Below are 14,263 nucleotides of genomic sequence, written 5' to 3' on the forward strand. Positions count from 1 at the left end.
GGCGTGGCCTGGTGCCGAGGGGGCGTGGCCCGACGAGGCCCCGCCCCCCCGCCCTGGGCGGCCCCAGCGCCTCCCCCCCGCGGCCCCCCGCGTGGCCCCCCCCCCCCCCCCCCCCCATCCCGGTACCGGTCCCAGACGGACAGACGGACGGACGGACGGACAGGCGGCTGTGCACGGCTTTTAATGGCGGGGGGAGGCGGGGGGGGGGGGGGGGGGGGCCCGGCCCCGGCCCTAGGTGTCGGGGGGCGCGCAGAGCTCGGCCCCCCCCGGGGAGCCCCCCGGGAGCACGGGGCCGCACCGGGCCGTGTCGGCGGGGGCCGCCCCCGCCCTGTGTCCGTCACCGCGCGGCGGGGGGGGCCCCTCGTCAGCCCCGGTGTCCCCCCGGGGGGGCCCGGCTTCGCCCGCGCTCGGCGGCGCTTCCTCCTCCTCCTCCTCCTCCTCGTCCTCGTCCTCCTCCATCCCGCGGCCGCCGGCCCCGGCGGGGAGCTGGGCGCCGCTCCTGCCCTCCTGGATGACGCTCACCTGCGTGACCGGGCCGGCCCCGAGCCGGCCCCCGGTGGCGGCGGCACCGCCGGGCCCCGCGGCCGCCCCTCCGCCAAGCTGCTCCTCCGCGGCCCCCGGGCCCCCCTGCGCCCGCTCCCGCTCCGCCGGGGACCCCGCGCCTCCCTCCTCCGGCCTCTTGCGTGGCCGCCCCCGTCTCCGCTTCTGCGGCGTGGCGGCGGCAGCCCCCGGGGGCTCCGGGGGACGCTTGGCGGCCTTGGGGCGCTGCGAGTCCTGCGGGCCGGGGCCGTCGCTCCCCGCGCTGCGGGGCTTGGCGGGGCTCTCGGCCCCGGGGACGCCCACGCCGGGCAGCAGCATGTTGAGGACGGGCACGGCCGCCTGCTGGCTCAGCAGCCCCGCTGCTCCGTTGGCCCCCGGGGCCAGCCCCAGAGGCAGCGACGACGGGGACGCCGTGCCCACCGGCAGCGGCAGGGCCACCTTGACGGTGCCCCCCAGGGGGGCGGCCGTGAGCTTGGGGGCCAGCACGGGCGGGGAGGAGCGCACAGCCGCGGCCCCGGGCGCCACCAGTCTCTCCCCGGGCTGGATGCGGGGCAGGAGCAGGGGCAGGCGGGCGACCAGGGCGTTCACCTGGGGGCTGCTCGCCGGCCGGGGGGGCTCTGGAAGCTTCTTCTTCTCGGGCCGTGGTGGGACAGAGGCCTTGGGGCTGCTCTCCTTCTTGCTCTGCAAGCAGAAAAGAGGTGTGAGCCAGAGGGATGCGGCAGCAGCCTCGTGCAGGCCTGGGCTGCTCCCAAGGCCTCCCCGCTGCATCCCGAGACCGAGCACCCCACGGCAAGACGGGCACCCCGGCCTCCTGGACCCCGACGGGCACGCTCAGGCTCTCACCTGCCCCTGGCTCCTGTCGCCGCTCTCTGAAGCTTCCAGGCCGTTCTTCTTGGCCGCCAGCGGGGACCGACCATCGCGGTGGAGCTTCTCCGTGCTCTCTGTGGACGCACAGCAGGGGATGAGACGGGGACAACACCCGTTGGGGGAAACCCGACCCCTGGGCCAACCCGCTCCCAAAGCCTCCGCGCCCCTCAGGGGTCTCCAGGGGGCTCTGCAGGGTGCCAGCCTCCACCCGCCCCCCCAGACCCACCTGAGACCACCATGGCCATGACCAGGTCAGCCCGGGCCGAGCGCGAGCTGATGATGTGCTGCTGGATGAGGAACTGGGCCACCTCCACGATGTTGTTGAACGAGCGTTTGAGGATCTTCTCAGCCCAGTCGCAGGTCAGGGCGCAGGCCGCCTCCATCACCTCGCTGTTGTAGGACTGCACCAGGTCCGTCAGCTCCGACTGCTGCCGGCAGGACAAGCCGTGAGCCTCCCCGGCCCAGGCCAGGACTCCCCAGGTGCACACAGGGCCTGATCTGGACACCCCAGCAGGTCACAAGCCTGCACGAGCAAGCACGTACCTCGTCCGCCCTTTAGGAGGCTCAGGGGACAGAGCAGAACCTCCTCCCAGCCTCACTCGCCCCACAGCCCATGGGAACGCAGACGGCGCCCCTCTGCCCCTTGCCTTCGTCAGACCTAACGAGCGGGGTTTGCTCCCCTGCCAGAACGGGGCTGGCAAAGCTCGAGCGGAGGCACCCGAGGACTTACAGTCTCCGTAACTTTGAGGTCCAGGCTGGGCAGGGGCGGCAGGCTGACCACCGTCTTCCTCCGGATCCCGCTGTAGCAGTACGTTTGGCAAGGTTAAGGGCTGTCAGCCACACAACACAGCCGCGAGAGGCGACGGGTTACGACTCGGAGGGATGCGGCTGCAGGGCTCACGCCATCGCCGCCTGGGACTGCCGAAAGGGTCTGGGCTTGTCTGTGACTCAGGGCAGCGTCCGGCCCTGCACCAACCCGCGCTGCTGCCCTGCTCCGTGCGCAAGCCCCGGGCGGCTCCGAGTCCAGCGGGGTGCGTGGAAGGGACGTGGCAGCTCCAAGCTGCCCTCGGGTAACCAAGCTGAAACTTCAGGAGCTGAAAAAGCAGGAACCGGACCCTCTCAGAAGCTACAGAATACCATCTTGTGCACAGACTCGTACATGGGAATAACTGCAGACCAAGCAGCTCTTGCCACCAGTTCGACTGCTGCTGCCACGGGGACTGGTTCTCAGGGCCTCCCCGGCCAGCAGGGCACATGGAAGGATATTTCGATTGTCCTCGGCCTCCCAGCCTTCTGGCTTTGATATTTGGGAAGATCTCCCGGATGATCTTCCCAAAATTGGCGGTGCTCAGAGGGCGGCAGCAGAGGTTATCGCAGTATTGCCTAAGGGAGAGGCAGAGACAGAGCTGCAGGGTAACGTCACCGAGCCCTCACTGCCCTCCCGACACGTCCACTCCTCCCCTGCTCGGTGCTGGGCAGGGCCGATCCCAAACACACCCAGGTACCCGCTGCCCTCTGAACCCCCCCGTGGGGCTCTGCTGCACCAGCCCAGCCCCGGGGCCAGACGCTCCTTGCGCCAGGCCCGTCCCCGCGCTCACTTGTAGGCATCGTAGACGTCCTGCTTGGGCAGGCAGGTGTCTGTGTGCTCCTCCAGGTGGTTCCGGATCCAGTTGCACGCGTGCATGTACTCGGCCGTGCTCAGCGAGCTCAGGTCCAGGCTACTGCTACTCCCCGGGGAACACAAGACAAACACCGAATGAGCGGAAAAGCAGCAGAAGCAGGCCAGGAGAAGGCAGAGCTGCAGCCACCTCCCACCGTCACCCCACCAGCCCCTGCTCGCCCAGCCAAGCTCCAAACACTGCCCCAGCTTGCTCCAGCACCCACCTTTTCTCCCCCAGGCTGGGCCCGGACGGCAGCTGGAGGTAGAGGTAGAGTTTGTCGTTGTCTGAAAACTTCTGGACATCTTGCTACGGTCAAAGGGTCCACAGGGAGGGGAAACCGGACCGGAGACAAAGAGAGGTTAAGGATCCGAAATAGGGAGCAGCTGATGCAGGCAGTGCTCTCGTTACCCTTCCTGGCAGTAACTAACCGATGAGGTGTTTAAACCCAAGCATCTTGTGAGGGTGGGCGCAGCCTGCCCACAAGGCAGCGGGATGAACGAAGCCCTGTGGAGCAGGGCAGAACTCAGGGGACCGGACGGGGTCGACCTGTGCTGGGTGGGGCACAGGGGTGCCCCCAGGCCGTGCGCTCGGGGGGCTCTCGGTGCTGCTCCCTGCAGCCAGATCCCGACCCGAGGGGATGGGAGATCCGGCAGAACCCAGGGTCCAGTCCAGCCAGACGAGGGGTGGGAGCCCACCAGAGAAGGGGGGGCACAGCATTCCCCCACCCTCAGTGCCACATCCCGCAGAGGCACTCACCAGGATGGAGTCGACTTTGTTCTGCACGGATTTGCTGCACGGGACAGAGACAGAAGGTGTTAGGGCAGGGCAGGACGCCACCACAGAGCCCCGGCCCCCTCCTCAACCCGCCTGCTCCCACCCAGCTCTTCCGCACGGCTCCTGAGCGGGACGGCCCCAGCCCCAGGCCCTTCCTGGCACCCACACCTGGGTCAGGGCGGTGCCCGGGTGGGCACACTGCAGTACCGAGAGCCGAAGGCTGCCTGTACACGATGCTCCGGGACCCCCTGAGCACCTGCAGCCCCACCAGAGACCCTCAGCACCTGCCCGTAGGTGCTGCGTGCTCCATCCTGACCCTGGGGAGGGCAGGGTGGGCAAAAACCCACGGCCCGTGTGCTCCTAACACACCAGTCTGTGCTACCGTGAAATTCCACGTTGGTTTTTCCACCCGAAGCAGGTGAAAACACTGCCGGCAGCACAGCACGGGGACCGAGCAGCGTGCGCCTGGGGCCGTGCCGCCCGCAGCGCTAACGCAGGGAGCTGCACGGCACCGCACCGCTCATCCCTCCGGTCCCCGGGGCTGCCAATTAATCACCCTGATTAGATGGCACCGCAGTTGGAAGGGTCGGATCAACGGGACGAGCTGCCCGGGTACAAGCAAGCGTGGCCCTTACGAGATGGTGCTCCGCAGCTTCTGCAGCAGCGTGCTGGGCTCCGTGGTGCTGCCCCGGGAGCCGCTGGGCGAGGAACTTCCCTTCCTGGCAGCCTGGGCGCTCGGCTCTTCGTCAGCCATGGCATCAGGCTCCTGGCGGGGGGGAACCAGAAACTCAGCCTCAACGAGGGAAGGAACCCCCTGAGAACCACGCACCCCCCCGGCACCCTCGGTCCCCCCCGTCCTGGTCTGAAGGTGCTGGGCCCCGTCTGGGCAAGGGTCCCGGCGGGGGCTGCAGGGGCAGCGGCTGTCCCCAGCCCCCCCGTCCTGGCAGGGGACAGGGATGCCCGGAGGCACGAGGAGCCCCCCTCGCCCCGCGGGTCCCAAAGGGTGGGGGACCCCGGGGGGCAGGGACACGGGGACTGGGGACAGGGACAGGGAGCGACAGGGGACACGAGGAGGGCAGCACCCGGGGTCAGGGGACACCAGGAAGGGCAGGTCCCGGGGTCAGGGGACCCCAGGGGACCCCAGGGGACCGGGACACGGGGACCGGGCACGGCCGGGGATGGGAACGCGGGGCCAGGGCGCAGCAGGGGACCCCTGGCGGGCAGCACCCCGGGGGCCGGGGACGCGGGGAGCGCAGGTCCCCGGGCACGGGGACACCGGGGGGCAGCGCCCGGCCCGCCCCCCCCCACCCACCTCGGGGCTGCTCCGGCCGGGCCCGCTCCGCTCCGCTCCGCTCCCGGGGCCGCCCCCGCCACGTGCCGCGGCCCCGCGCGCAACAGGAACCGAAAGTGCTGCGCCCCGCCGGGCCGCGCCCGCGGCGCCCGCCGGCCGCTTTTTTCTGATTGGCTGCGGCTCGGCAGGTCTGCCCGGATACTGCGCCGGCTTTTAATGCGATTGGTCGTTCCGGCTTTCCTACCCGGATACAAGCGGGACCGGTCTCCTGAGTGGCAGCGCGAGGCGAAGTCTGCCTAGTAACAGGCTCCTGATTGGTGGGGCTGGGGGAGGAAGCACGAGCGTAAACGAGCTCGGGCGCGTGCGGTACGCGCGCAGTGTGGGTGTGTGCGTGCAGGCGGGGCGTGGGCACGCACCGTGTGCGTGCGGTGCGCGTGCAGGGGGTGCGTGTGCAGGGGGTGCGTGTGCATGCAGGTAGTGCGTGTGCGTGCACTGGTGTGCAGTGTGCACGGTGCATGCGTACGTGCAATGTATGCGTGTGTGCACAAAGCGCCTGCGTGCACCACGTATGTAGTGCGAGGTTGCAACGTGGGCGAGCTGTGCGTGTGCTGGGCACTGCGTGCAGCATGCACACAATGCATGTGCGTGAGCAGCGTGTGCAGCACGTGTACACGCAGCAGCAGCTGTGCAAGGTGTGCACGCTGGCCCTGGGGAAGGAGCTGCCGGGGGGGCTCCTGCTCCCTTCCCTCCTCCCCATCCCCCTGGTCGGGCGAGGACCATGCTGCATACATCAGCAGGGGAAAATTCTGGAAATTTGCTGTTTTGGCAAATGCTGTTTCCCTCCTGGCTGTCCTGCAGCAGGCGAGCTGCTGGGCTCCAGGTGGAAGCCCTCGCGTGGCTTCACCTCTCCAGTCCCCGAGGAGCAACAGGAGAGACCCTGCAGCCCTTGGCTCCGGGCACATGAGCAGGGTGCAACTTCTGGGGAGGAAAAAACGCTTTCAGCGCTGAGCTGGGCTGCACAGTGGGCACGTTGGAAAAATCGCTACTGTTCAGGAAAGGTTACCTGTGGAGCATCCCTGACTCCCTCACACTCCCGAAAACAGAGCGAATTAAAGCAATTAGAGATGAGGTGAGCTGCGGTGAAGAGACATCTGTTTTATTTCACCAGTGCCCAGCCGTGGGGCACTTAGGGGATGATCGCTTCATCCTCTCCTGTGCCTTGAGCTCCTTGGCACTGAGGTGTTCTGGGGGCAGCAGCGCAGCATGCAAGTGCCCGTCGTGCTCCAGGAATGGGCTGCTGGCAGGATGCAGGATTTGGGATGCAGGATGCGAGACATGGGATGCGGGATACAGGATGCAGGGTGCGGGAAGCTGCATGCAAGATAGGGGGTGCAGGATGTCAGCTGTGGGATGTGAGATGCAGGATAGGGAATGTGGGGTGCAGGATGTGAGACGCAGGGTGCGGGATACAGGATGCAGGATGTGGGATTCCGGTGGCACTGGCAGGGAGGAGGGCTTTTGGAGAAGGACAGCAGTGGGATCTCCAGGTTTGCCATCCCATTGTGCCCTAAGCGTCGAAGGCACTGCGGGAGGTCAGGCCACTGGCAAAGCCCAGATTTGGGGAGAGCATCCATGAGAGGGGAAGCAAGTGGAGGGCGGCCGCGTGCCAGCCATGGGGCTGCTAAACCCAAATGTCGGAGGTGCAGTCCCCGCCGGGGTAGCGGATCTCGTGTGCCAGGCAGGGCCCGCCCGGCTCCTTCCCGAAATCCACCAGGAAGTTCTGGTTGACGGTCAGGCCGCCCTTCTCTGTGTCCACATCGAGCTGCAGCATGACAGAGCCGTCCCTGTGGAGGGGTGGGAGCGGGGTCAGGGGGGATTCTTGCCTCCCCCATCCCCGTGGCTGCCAAAATTCACCAGAATTGCCCCACCTGATGAGCTGCGGGTAGAACTGCCGGTCCCAGGCGCTGTAGAGGGACGTGGTGACGTACAGCCGCTTCCCATCCAGGCTGAGCTGGATCATCTGGGGCCCCCCCGACACCCTCTTGCCCTGCAGCAGGTGGAGGGAAGGACGAGGTGACCAGGGGACGCCTCCACCTGCATCGGGCTGGGCTGGGTGAGCAGAAGCACCGGGACCTGCTCCCTGGGCTTGCCCCCACCGCCCTGCGTGCCTGGAGGCCGAGGGCGGAGATGGGACGGCACGAAGCTGAGCTCACCTGGATGACAAAGGGATCCGGCTGGCTCTGCAGCTCCTCATCCCCACACACGGCCACGGTCCCTCCCTTGGCGATGCTGCCACCCACGAAGACCTGCGAGAGAGCGGAGCTCAGGGTGGCCGAGACGGGGAAGCCCTTGGTCCCACCCCAAGATGGGGCAGCAGTGGCGGGGCAAGCCGGTGCTGCCTTACCTGTCCCACCAGCCTGGGCCTGCGGGTGTCGGAGATGTCGTACTGGCGGACGTCTCCGTGCAGCCAGTTGCTGAAGTAGAGGAACCTGTCGTCCAGCGAGATGAGGATGTCGGTGATGAAGCCTTGGGAAGGGGACGGCAGAGTTGCACACCGGTGGCAGCCCGGGGCAGGCGGCTGCACCGCGGCTCACGGGGACACACTCACCTGGCATGTCCGGGAGCAGCCACCCCTCCACCTTCTTGCTGGGGACTTGGATCACCTTCTCGGCTGCCCAGTCTCCTCGCTGCGGGACAGAGCACGGCCCCCAAAGGCTCAGTGCACGGGGCAGAGGCAGGATAAGGCCCGACCGGGGGCGGATGCTGCGTGCACATCCACCACCTCCCGTCTCTGGGGCTGCTTTGTGGGCTGCAGGAAACCTCGTCTCTGGCTCTGTGGAGCCACCGCGAGGATGGGCTCTGGGGCATGAGGAAGGGTTTTGGGGACCAAAAACCTGTCCGACCTTCCAGCTGGATTAACTGGTCTGGTGGCAGAGGTTCTCCTCACCCGGTTCGTTTTTACACACAACAGACACCAAGAAGGAACACTGCTTGAGCTGTTGTAAATCCACAACAAAGCTATAAACAAACCTCCTCTGAATTAAATCACCTCAGCATAAACCACCGCCAGTCAGAACAGGTCCTCCGGTGAGATTATCCACGTAGACCTGCGCCCCCTTCCCGCTGCCCCTTGCCCTCCCAGGGGAGCGGTACCTCGGTCCTGTAGAAGCGGTGGATGGCGCTGCTGATGGTGCACCCCACGAACCCCTCCGCGGCGTCCGGGTTGTGGAGGAAGCGGATCTCCAGGGGCGCTGCGTCCTCGCCCACGTCGATGGCCTGCACGTAGGTGTGAGTGGTCCAGTCCCACACGTTGAGGCGGCATCCGTAGCGCCCTGCGAGGGGGCAAAGGGGGCCAGAGGGGACGCTGTGAGGCGCAGGGCCTCCCGCGGAGGTGCCACGGCCCCGGGGGGGCTCAGCCCCACCTCAGTGCAGAGGCGGCCCCGTGGGCTCTGCACCAGCAGCAATGGTCGCTTTTGGGGCTCTCTCTTTTCTGAGTCCTTTTAAAATCTGTGTGACCCCTGGGAACTGGTATGAAATCAGCTTTGAAAGCAAACTGTTTTATCCAGGTCTGTTAGATGGTCAGCGCTCACTCACGACAGAAGAGGGTTGAAATGGGGCTTCATTGCAGCCCTGCTCAGCATCTCCCTCCTGGAGCGCCTAAACAGATGTTTCCTCACCTTTCTTCAGATCATTTGGGTCAAACCCATATCCCAGGCATTTCGGGACTCCCCATTCAGTGCTGATCAAAACATTGTGGCGCGGCTGGTACCAGAAGTCATAACCCATCGGGGGGCTCTTGTCCCCCTTCTCCCAGTTCCCCTTGATCTCAAAGGTCTCTCCATCCAGCAGAATAAAGCCACCTGAAGCAAAAACAAACATGCACTGGTGGTGAGGAAATCACCCGGGTTAACCATTGGAGTGCCGTAAGACAAACAGCAATAGGCGGATCAAGGCGTTGCAGACCAGCCTGGTGGAGGCTCCAGGACAGCGCTGGATGCTAGCACTGCTCCTCCTGTCCTGGCACCCTCTCCTGGGGCACTGGCAAGACCCATACCTTTCCCATTGCCGGCCGGGTCTCCCAGGGTGCTGATCATGATTTCACCGCTGCCCAGGCAGTGGGAGGTGTGGGGGTAGCCCAGGTTACACTTCCAGAAGACATCCTCCGGGTTGACAACCTGTGGGAGTTCACAGGCTCTGTCACCTCCCCTGTGCAGGCGAGACGGGTGCCTGCTGCACAGGGGTGCAGGGGGCTGGCGTGACCACGGACGGGTGGGAGCTGCCCCAGTGTCCTGCCGCAGACGCTGAGCAGGTGAGCCAGCACATGGCACCACCTCCAGGGTACCTTAAAAAGCCTGGGAGCTCGTGGGTCAGTTCCTACATCCACCACGTAGATGCGGGAGGAGATCAGGCTGGGGAGGATCAGGCGGTTCCTCTTCTTGGTGGTGTCCCCGAAGCAGCTGCTGCAGGTGTTCCAGCCGGAGTGGTGCAGCTCGTCCCCCACGTTGGGCATAGGCAGGCGGTGGATCACCTGCAAAGGGCCATTCCTGCTCACACCGGGACGCAGGACTCCTCTGGATCGGACCCGGGAGCTCAGAGCATTGCAGACTGCCATGGATGGGGTCAGGATGCCTCAGGCAAGCCTAACTCTGCAGCAGGGGTGTGCTGGTGCACAAGGGAGCCCAAGGATGGCGCACGAGGGGGGTTTTCCATACATCTCCTAAGCTCAGGAAGGCTCAGAGTGTTAGGAAGAGCTGGGTAGGCACCAGCCTTCGGTACTGGACCCACAGCTTTGGAGAATGTGAGGGAGGGCGTGCACTGAGCTGTTTCCCTTGGCTGGTGTGCTGCCACCAGCTTAGCACTGAGATGAGGTGCTCGGTACCTGGCAATAGTTTGGAGATTCGGGATTGACATCCACAGTGGCCAGAAAGTCAGGTTGGTTCCTGCCGGTGTTCCTGTAGATGCAGGGCACGTATAATATCTCCTCCCGGGGCCCTTTCAAGACAGAAATGTTGCACGAGCATCAGCAGGAACCACTGGGCAGAATGAACACCCTGCAGGAGTCTCTGGCCGGATCGGGCTGCCCTGTGGGGCAGTGGGATCTCCACATCCCTGCTCGGACATGCCAACCCCACGAGTCACACAAAACAAACCACGCTGTGTCTCATCTCCATCACAGGAGAAGCCTTGAAAATACATGAGAAGCACAAAGGTGAAATGCTTGCTGGGCTGAGGCCGAGGGCACAACTCCCAAAGGTGCCGCCAAGCAGGTCTGCTGGCTCCCAGGCACAGTGTGACGAGCGTGGTGCTGGGATGGCTGCACCCGGGGACCCCAGGCCTCCAGCAGCAGCAGCACCCCGACCCCGCAGCCTCCTCGCGGCCGCAGGGGCGGTACGGGCGCTGCAGTGTGTCAAGAAAGTGCTGCCAAAGCAAAGCAGGAGGAAGAACAGGTCTGAGAAATGCTGAGGAAGAGGAGGTGGGAACAGGGAGAGGTGACCTGGGACCTCTGGTGCTGATCCAAAGCAGACAAAAGCCGCCTTTTCAACATGACACCTCTATCAGCTTTCGTAACAGCAGCGTCTGTGTCAGCCTTGAGTTTGAGAGCAGCTGCCAAGCACCCAGGGACCCCATCCCTGCAGCTGCTAGGGAACCAAAAGCCAGGGTTCAGGACACAGTCAGAGCGCGGAGCTTAATTCACCTCCCCAGGTATCCCAAGGAGCTTTTCATCACCTGCCTGTGAGCCTGACCTGCTTGATGTCCACACGGAAGAGATTTTTGGTGCCAGGGTTACTCAGCGACCAGACAGAGCCTGGGCATCAAAAGTCCCAAGGGAATCTGCCAGAGTAGCAGAGTCAGTGGGACTTATGCTATTTACTATTAACTCAAATCACCATCCGGCCCTGCCAACATCCAGGCGTGTTTTAAAGACTCAGCTCCTCACTGTTGTTTGCTTTGTTCAAAGATGTTTCAGGGACAGGAATCACAGACCAGGATCAAGCTCCAGAGCTGTCTAAGGTTTCAAAGATGTGCTTGCTAAGCACTGGAGAGGAGGATTAAGGGAGGGATAGCAGTAGATGATGCTTTCATCGGTCCCTTCGCATGAGAGCACTAGTGTTTTGGCAATGCAAACAGAAGGCAAAGTGCCTGAACAAGCAGCCTGTGAGCCTGTGAGGCTGGTTTTCGCTTCAGGAGGCTCTGTCCCGTCAGAATGGCAGCTGTCAGGAGCAGAGCACGGCGCCGTGTTCCTGAGGGTGCCTGGAAAAAGAAAAGGGAGGGTGCCCCCTTCCTCCCCAGCCTTCTCTACTCCCTGGAGATCCAAGAGCATTTAGCTCCCGGCAGTGGTGTCATGGGCCTATATGGTGTGGTTGCCTCTGAGAAAATTAAATCCCATTTGGTTTTGAACAGTGAAGCCACGGGTGACTTTGATGCAAGTTATGACCCATCCCAAGCCACCGTGAAGCCTGAAAAGGTTTGTTCTGAGACCAAGCTGTCATTATGCAATTGGAGTTTGGCCCCGGGACAGGCCAGATGCAAAACTTTCACTTCTTTGCTTCCCCAACGCTTGCTGGGGAGCCTCTTTGGTGGATGGAGTTAACTGATAACGCCTTTTTGAAAGCGTTGTCCTAATCTTCACCTAAATCACAGACAGAACAGGGCTCTTCCCTGAGAGCCCTGGATTTTGGACTTGCCTTTCATTGCATCCAGAGGAGAGGCGAAGCCAGGGCCACACGCTCCACACCTTCCTGAATCGAGAAGAACAGAAACAACCAGCAATTAGATCACAGAAGCAGAATGGTTTGGGTCGGAAGGGACCTTAAAGATCATCTAATATTCCCCCCTCCCGCCATGGGCGGGGACACCTCCCCCAAACCAGGCTGCCCCCAGCCCCATTCAGCCTGGCATTGCCCCCCCCAGGGATGGGGCACCCACAGCTTCTCTGGGCAACCTGTTCCAGTGCCTCACCACCCTTGGAGCAAAGAATTTCCTCCTGATATCTGAGCCAAACCTGCCCTCTTCTGCTTCAAGCTGTTACCCCGATCCCCCCACTGCACTCCCTGACAAAGAGTCTCTCCCCAGCTTTCCTGTAGCCCCCTTTAGGGACTGGCAGGCCGCTCTGAGGCCTCCCCGGAGCCTTCTCTTCCCCAGGCTCAACACCCCCAGCTCCCTCAGCCTGCCTCCATAGGAGAGGTGCTCCAGCCCTTTGGCCATCCCCATGGCCTCCTCTGGACTGGCCCTAACAGGTCCCTGTCCTTCTGGTGCTGGGGCCCCAGAGCTGAACGCAGTACTCTAGGTGACAGTGAGTCATTTTAAACCCCTTTTTGCAAAGGAAAGGCTGCACACAATCCTGGTCTTTGGTAATTAGACCCCTCAGTGGGGTCTCCCCCACAGGTTGGGGGAGCTCTGGGTTGGTTTGATGAGTGCTCAGCCCCGCTGGCCTCTCAAAACAAACAGCCCTCGCAGCCACGGGGAGGCAGGGGATGGTCGGGGGAGGCAGATTCTCCCTGGCCTCCACCGCTGAGGTCTCAGAGGATGAAGACAGGCATCCAGGGCGAACCAGGATGCCAGCATGCATCCAAGTGACTCCCAGAAAGGTTTGGGGCTCTGGACAGGCAAAAAGGTTAGCGATACAAATCTAGTGCAGAAGGGTATGGGGCTCAAAGCTGCATCTCTCCGCTCTGCCTCCCTCTGCAGTGCCTTGCCCAGGGGTGTGAGCGCTGAGCTTTCCCACACGAAGCCCCTGCTGCCACAGCATTCAGGGCTGGAGACATCCGCCTCCACGCCAGCCCCAGCCCCGTCCTGCTGCTGGTCTCTGGGTGCTTCGAACCCGTCCAGCCTCACCCTGCAACAGACTTCAAAACCGTCAAGGAAAGCGTCCTTAGTGCAGGGCGACGAGAGCTTGTTAAGAAACAACCACCACCTCCAAAAGGATCCCTTTTCCTCATTTAGATTGGCATGCCTGAGGAGAGGGAGGAAACCTGCAGCTAAACTCTACTACTCAGCTTTGCTGACTCAGTTTCTTGTTTGTTTTTTAAGGTTTTCTCCTGCAGTCCCTGAGGACAGCACGCTCTGCAGAGAGCACAGGACACCAGCATGTGGGTCCCCGCTCCGGCCTGAAGCACTGTGGAACCACCATGCTGCCTTTCTTCCCCCTTCCCCTCATATTAGCCCTGCAGAAAAAGCCCCATTAAACCCAAACTTTGTATTGAGGCCTCCCTGTCCTGGTATGGCTGATTGTAACAAGCACAGTGTGTTGCAGGTGAATATAATGGGAATAAATGAAATAAAAATAGTTAGAAGGCATTTAATCATCAGTCTGCCTAAACACTTCCTGGCACTTTTAGTAGCTTGAAAAAAGAAACGCTCTCCTGCCAGAGAAGACACCACACTCATCCCCACACGGCTTTTTCCTTTATGCTTTCTGGGTGTCACAGCAATAAACCCTCAAGACCGAGCTCAGGGTAAGTTTTGGAGGCTCCAGAGCTGAGCCCACAGCCGGTGGGCAGCCAGCCGCCAAACAGCCCCAAGCCTGCTCCTCCTGAGAGCAAGCTGCAGCCAAGCGAGAGATCTCTTACCGGTGCTGGAGGCCGTGCTGGAGGGTTTCACCTGCTGGTGAGAAGCAGAAGGAGGTGATCCTGCCTGCATGCTGCCTAGCAGGAGCCAGCTGAGTGAGGAGATGCAGCTCTGCAGGGTTCAAATATATAGGGAGTGGGACGGGGAGCAGCATGGTGTGAAAAGGACACCAAGGGGAGGATCCACATGCCCCGGGGTGTGGGAGGTACTGGGGCAGCCTTCAGCGTCTTACAGCACTGGGATCGTGCAGGGAAGCTATTTCAAAGCTACCAGAATCTCCTCCCTTCCCACGGGGGAAGAGGACATGGCTGTGGCTGCGCTCTGTAGTACATACGTTCTTGTGAAATTCAAAATAAGGGCTTTTAGCCATGGAGAGAAAGCAGGCAGCTCCTGTCCTCTGATTCTCTGCCAGAAGCACTGTCCTGAGTTTCCCCAGGGGGTGCCCCTCGTGAGAGATGGGCAAGTGCTTGCATTTCCAACCACAGAAATAATTTTACGAGGTTGCAGATGTTAATCACTAGCAAAAATGAAAAATGAGGACTGGGTTTCTTTTAATCGCAGG

The 14,263-nt window shown here is 62.8% G+C and overlaps 2 protein-coding genes across 5 annotated transcripts; both read right to left on the reverse strand.

Annotated features, from left to right (window-relative positions):
• Positions 1 to 165: 165 nt before the first annotated feature.
• RFX5 (regulatory factor X5) lies at positions 166 to 5,308 on the reverse strand. Of its 4 annotated transcripts, none has more exons than XM_080569921.1 (10): positions 5,155 to 5,308; positions 4,478 to 4,608; positions 3,825 to 3,858; positions 3,292 to 3,374; positions 3,006 to 3,131; positions 2,674 to 2,790; positions 2,138 to 2,219; positions 1,634 to 1,832; positions 1,384 to 1,481; positions 166 to 1,221 (listed from the first exon to the last, which is right to left on the reverse strand). In XM_080569921.1, exons 2-10 carry the CDS (start codon positions 4,594 to 4,596, stop codon positions 232 to 234), a joined length of 1,848 nt encoding a protein of 615 aa, XP_080426047.1. In that variant the 5' UTR covers positions 4,597 to 4,608; positions 5,155 to 5,308; the 3' UTR covers positions 166 to 231. The 4 variants fall into 4 exon arrangements, with proteins under 4 accessions (XP_080426047.1, XP_080426046.1, XP_080426049.1 ...); XM_080569920.1 differs by having other exon boundaries at positions 1,634 to 1,835; XM_080569923.1 differs by having other exon boundaries at positions 1,634 to 1,835; positions 3,292 to 3,370; positions 4,399 to 4,608; positions 5,155 to 5,173.
• Positions 5,309 to 6,259: 951 nt separating this feature from the next.
• LOC308183671 (methanethiol oxidase-like) lies at positions 6,260 to 13,991 on the reverse strand. The gene is made up of 12 exons (XM_080569924.1): positions 13,704 to 13,991; positions 11,820 to 11,873; positions 10,013 to 10,125; positions 9,476 to 9,661; positions 9,188 to 9,308; positions 8,811 to 8,993; positions 8,287 to 8,465; positions 7,742 to 7,820; positions 7,538 to 7,659; positions 7,347 to 7,439; positions 7,062 to 7,180; positions 6,260 to 6,977 (listed from the first exon to the last, which is right to left on the reverse strand). Exons 1-12 carry the CDS (start codon positions 13,771 to 13,773, stop codon positions 6,815 to 6,817), a joined length of 1,482 nt encoding a protein of 493 aa, XP_080426050.1. The 5' UTR covers positions 13,774 to 13,991; the 3' UTR covers positions 6,260 to 6,814.
• Positions 13,992 to 14,263: the final 272 nt, after the last annotated feature.

This window comes from Anser brachyrhynchus (assembly GCF_964034855.1).
Source record: "Anser brachyrhynchus genome assembly, chromosome: 28".
Classification (NCBI taxonomy): Eukaryota; Metazoa; Chordata; class Aves; order Anseriformes; family Anatidae; genus Anser; species Anser brachyrhynchus.

Excerpts from the sequence above, each read along its gene's own strand:
- RFX5 (XM_080569920.1), bottom strand. The coding sequence starts at position 4,596 with ATGGCTGACGAAGAGCCGAGCGCCCAGGCTGCCAGGAAGGGAAGTTCC. Across the intron at positions 2,791-3,005 it reads GACGTCTACGATGCCTACAA|GCAATACTGCGATAACCTCT; the intron begins GTGAGCGCGGGG and ends CCTCTCCCTTAG. Across the intron at positions 2,220-2,673 it reads GGAGGCCGAGGACAATCGAA|GTACTGCTACAGCGGGATCC; the intron begins ATATCCTTCCAT and ends ACCTTGCCAAAC.
- LOC308183671 (XM_080569924.1), bottom strand. The coding sequence starts at position 13,773 with ATGCAGGCAGGATCACCTCCTTCTGCTTCTCACCAGCAGGTGAAACCC. Across the intron at positions 9,662-10,012 it reads AATCTCCAAACTATTGCCAG|GTGATCCACCGCCTGCCTAT; the intron begins GTACCGAGCACC and ends GGCCCTTTGCAG. Across the intron at positions 9,309-9,475 it reads GAGCTCCCAGGCTTTTTAAG|GTTGTCAACCCGGAGGATGT; the intron begins GTACCCTGGAGG and ends GAACTCCCACAG.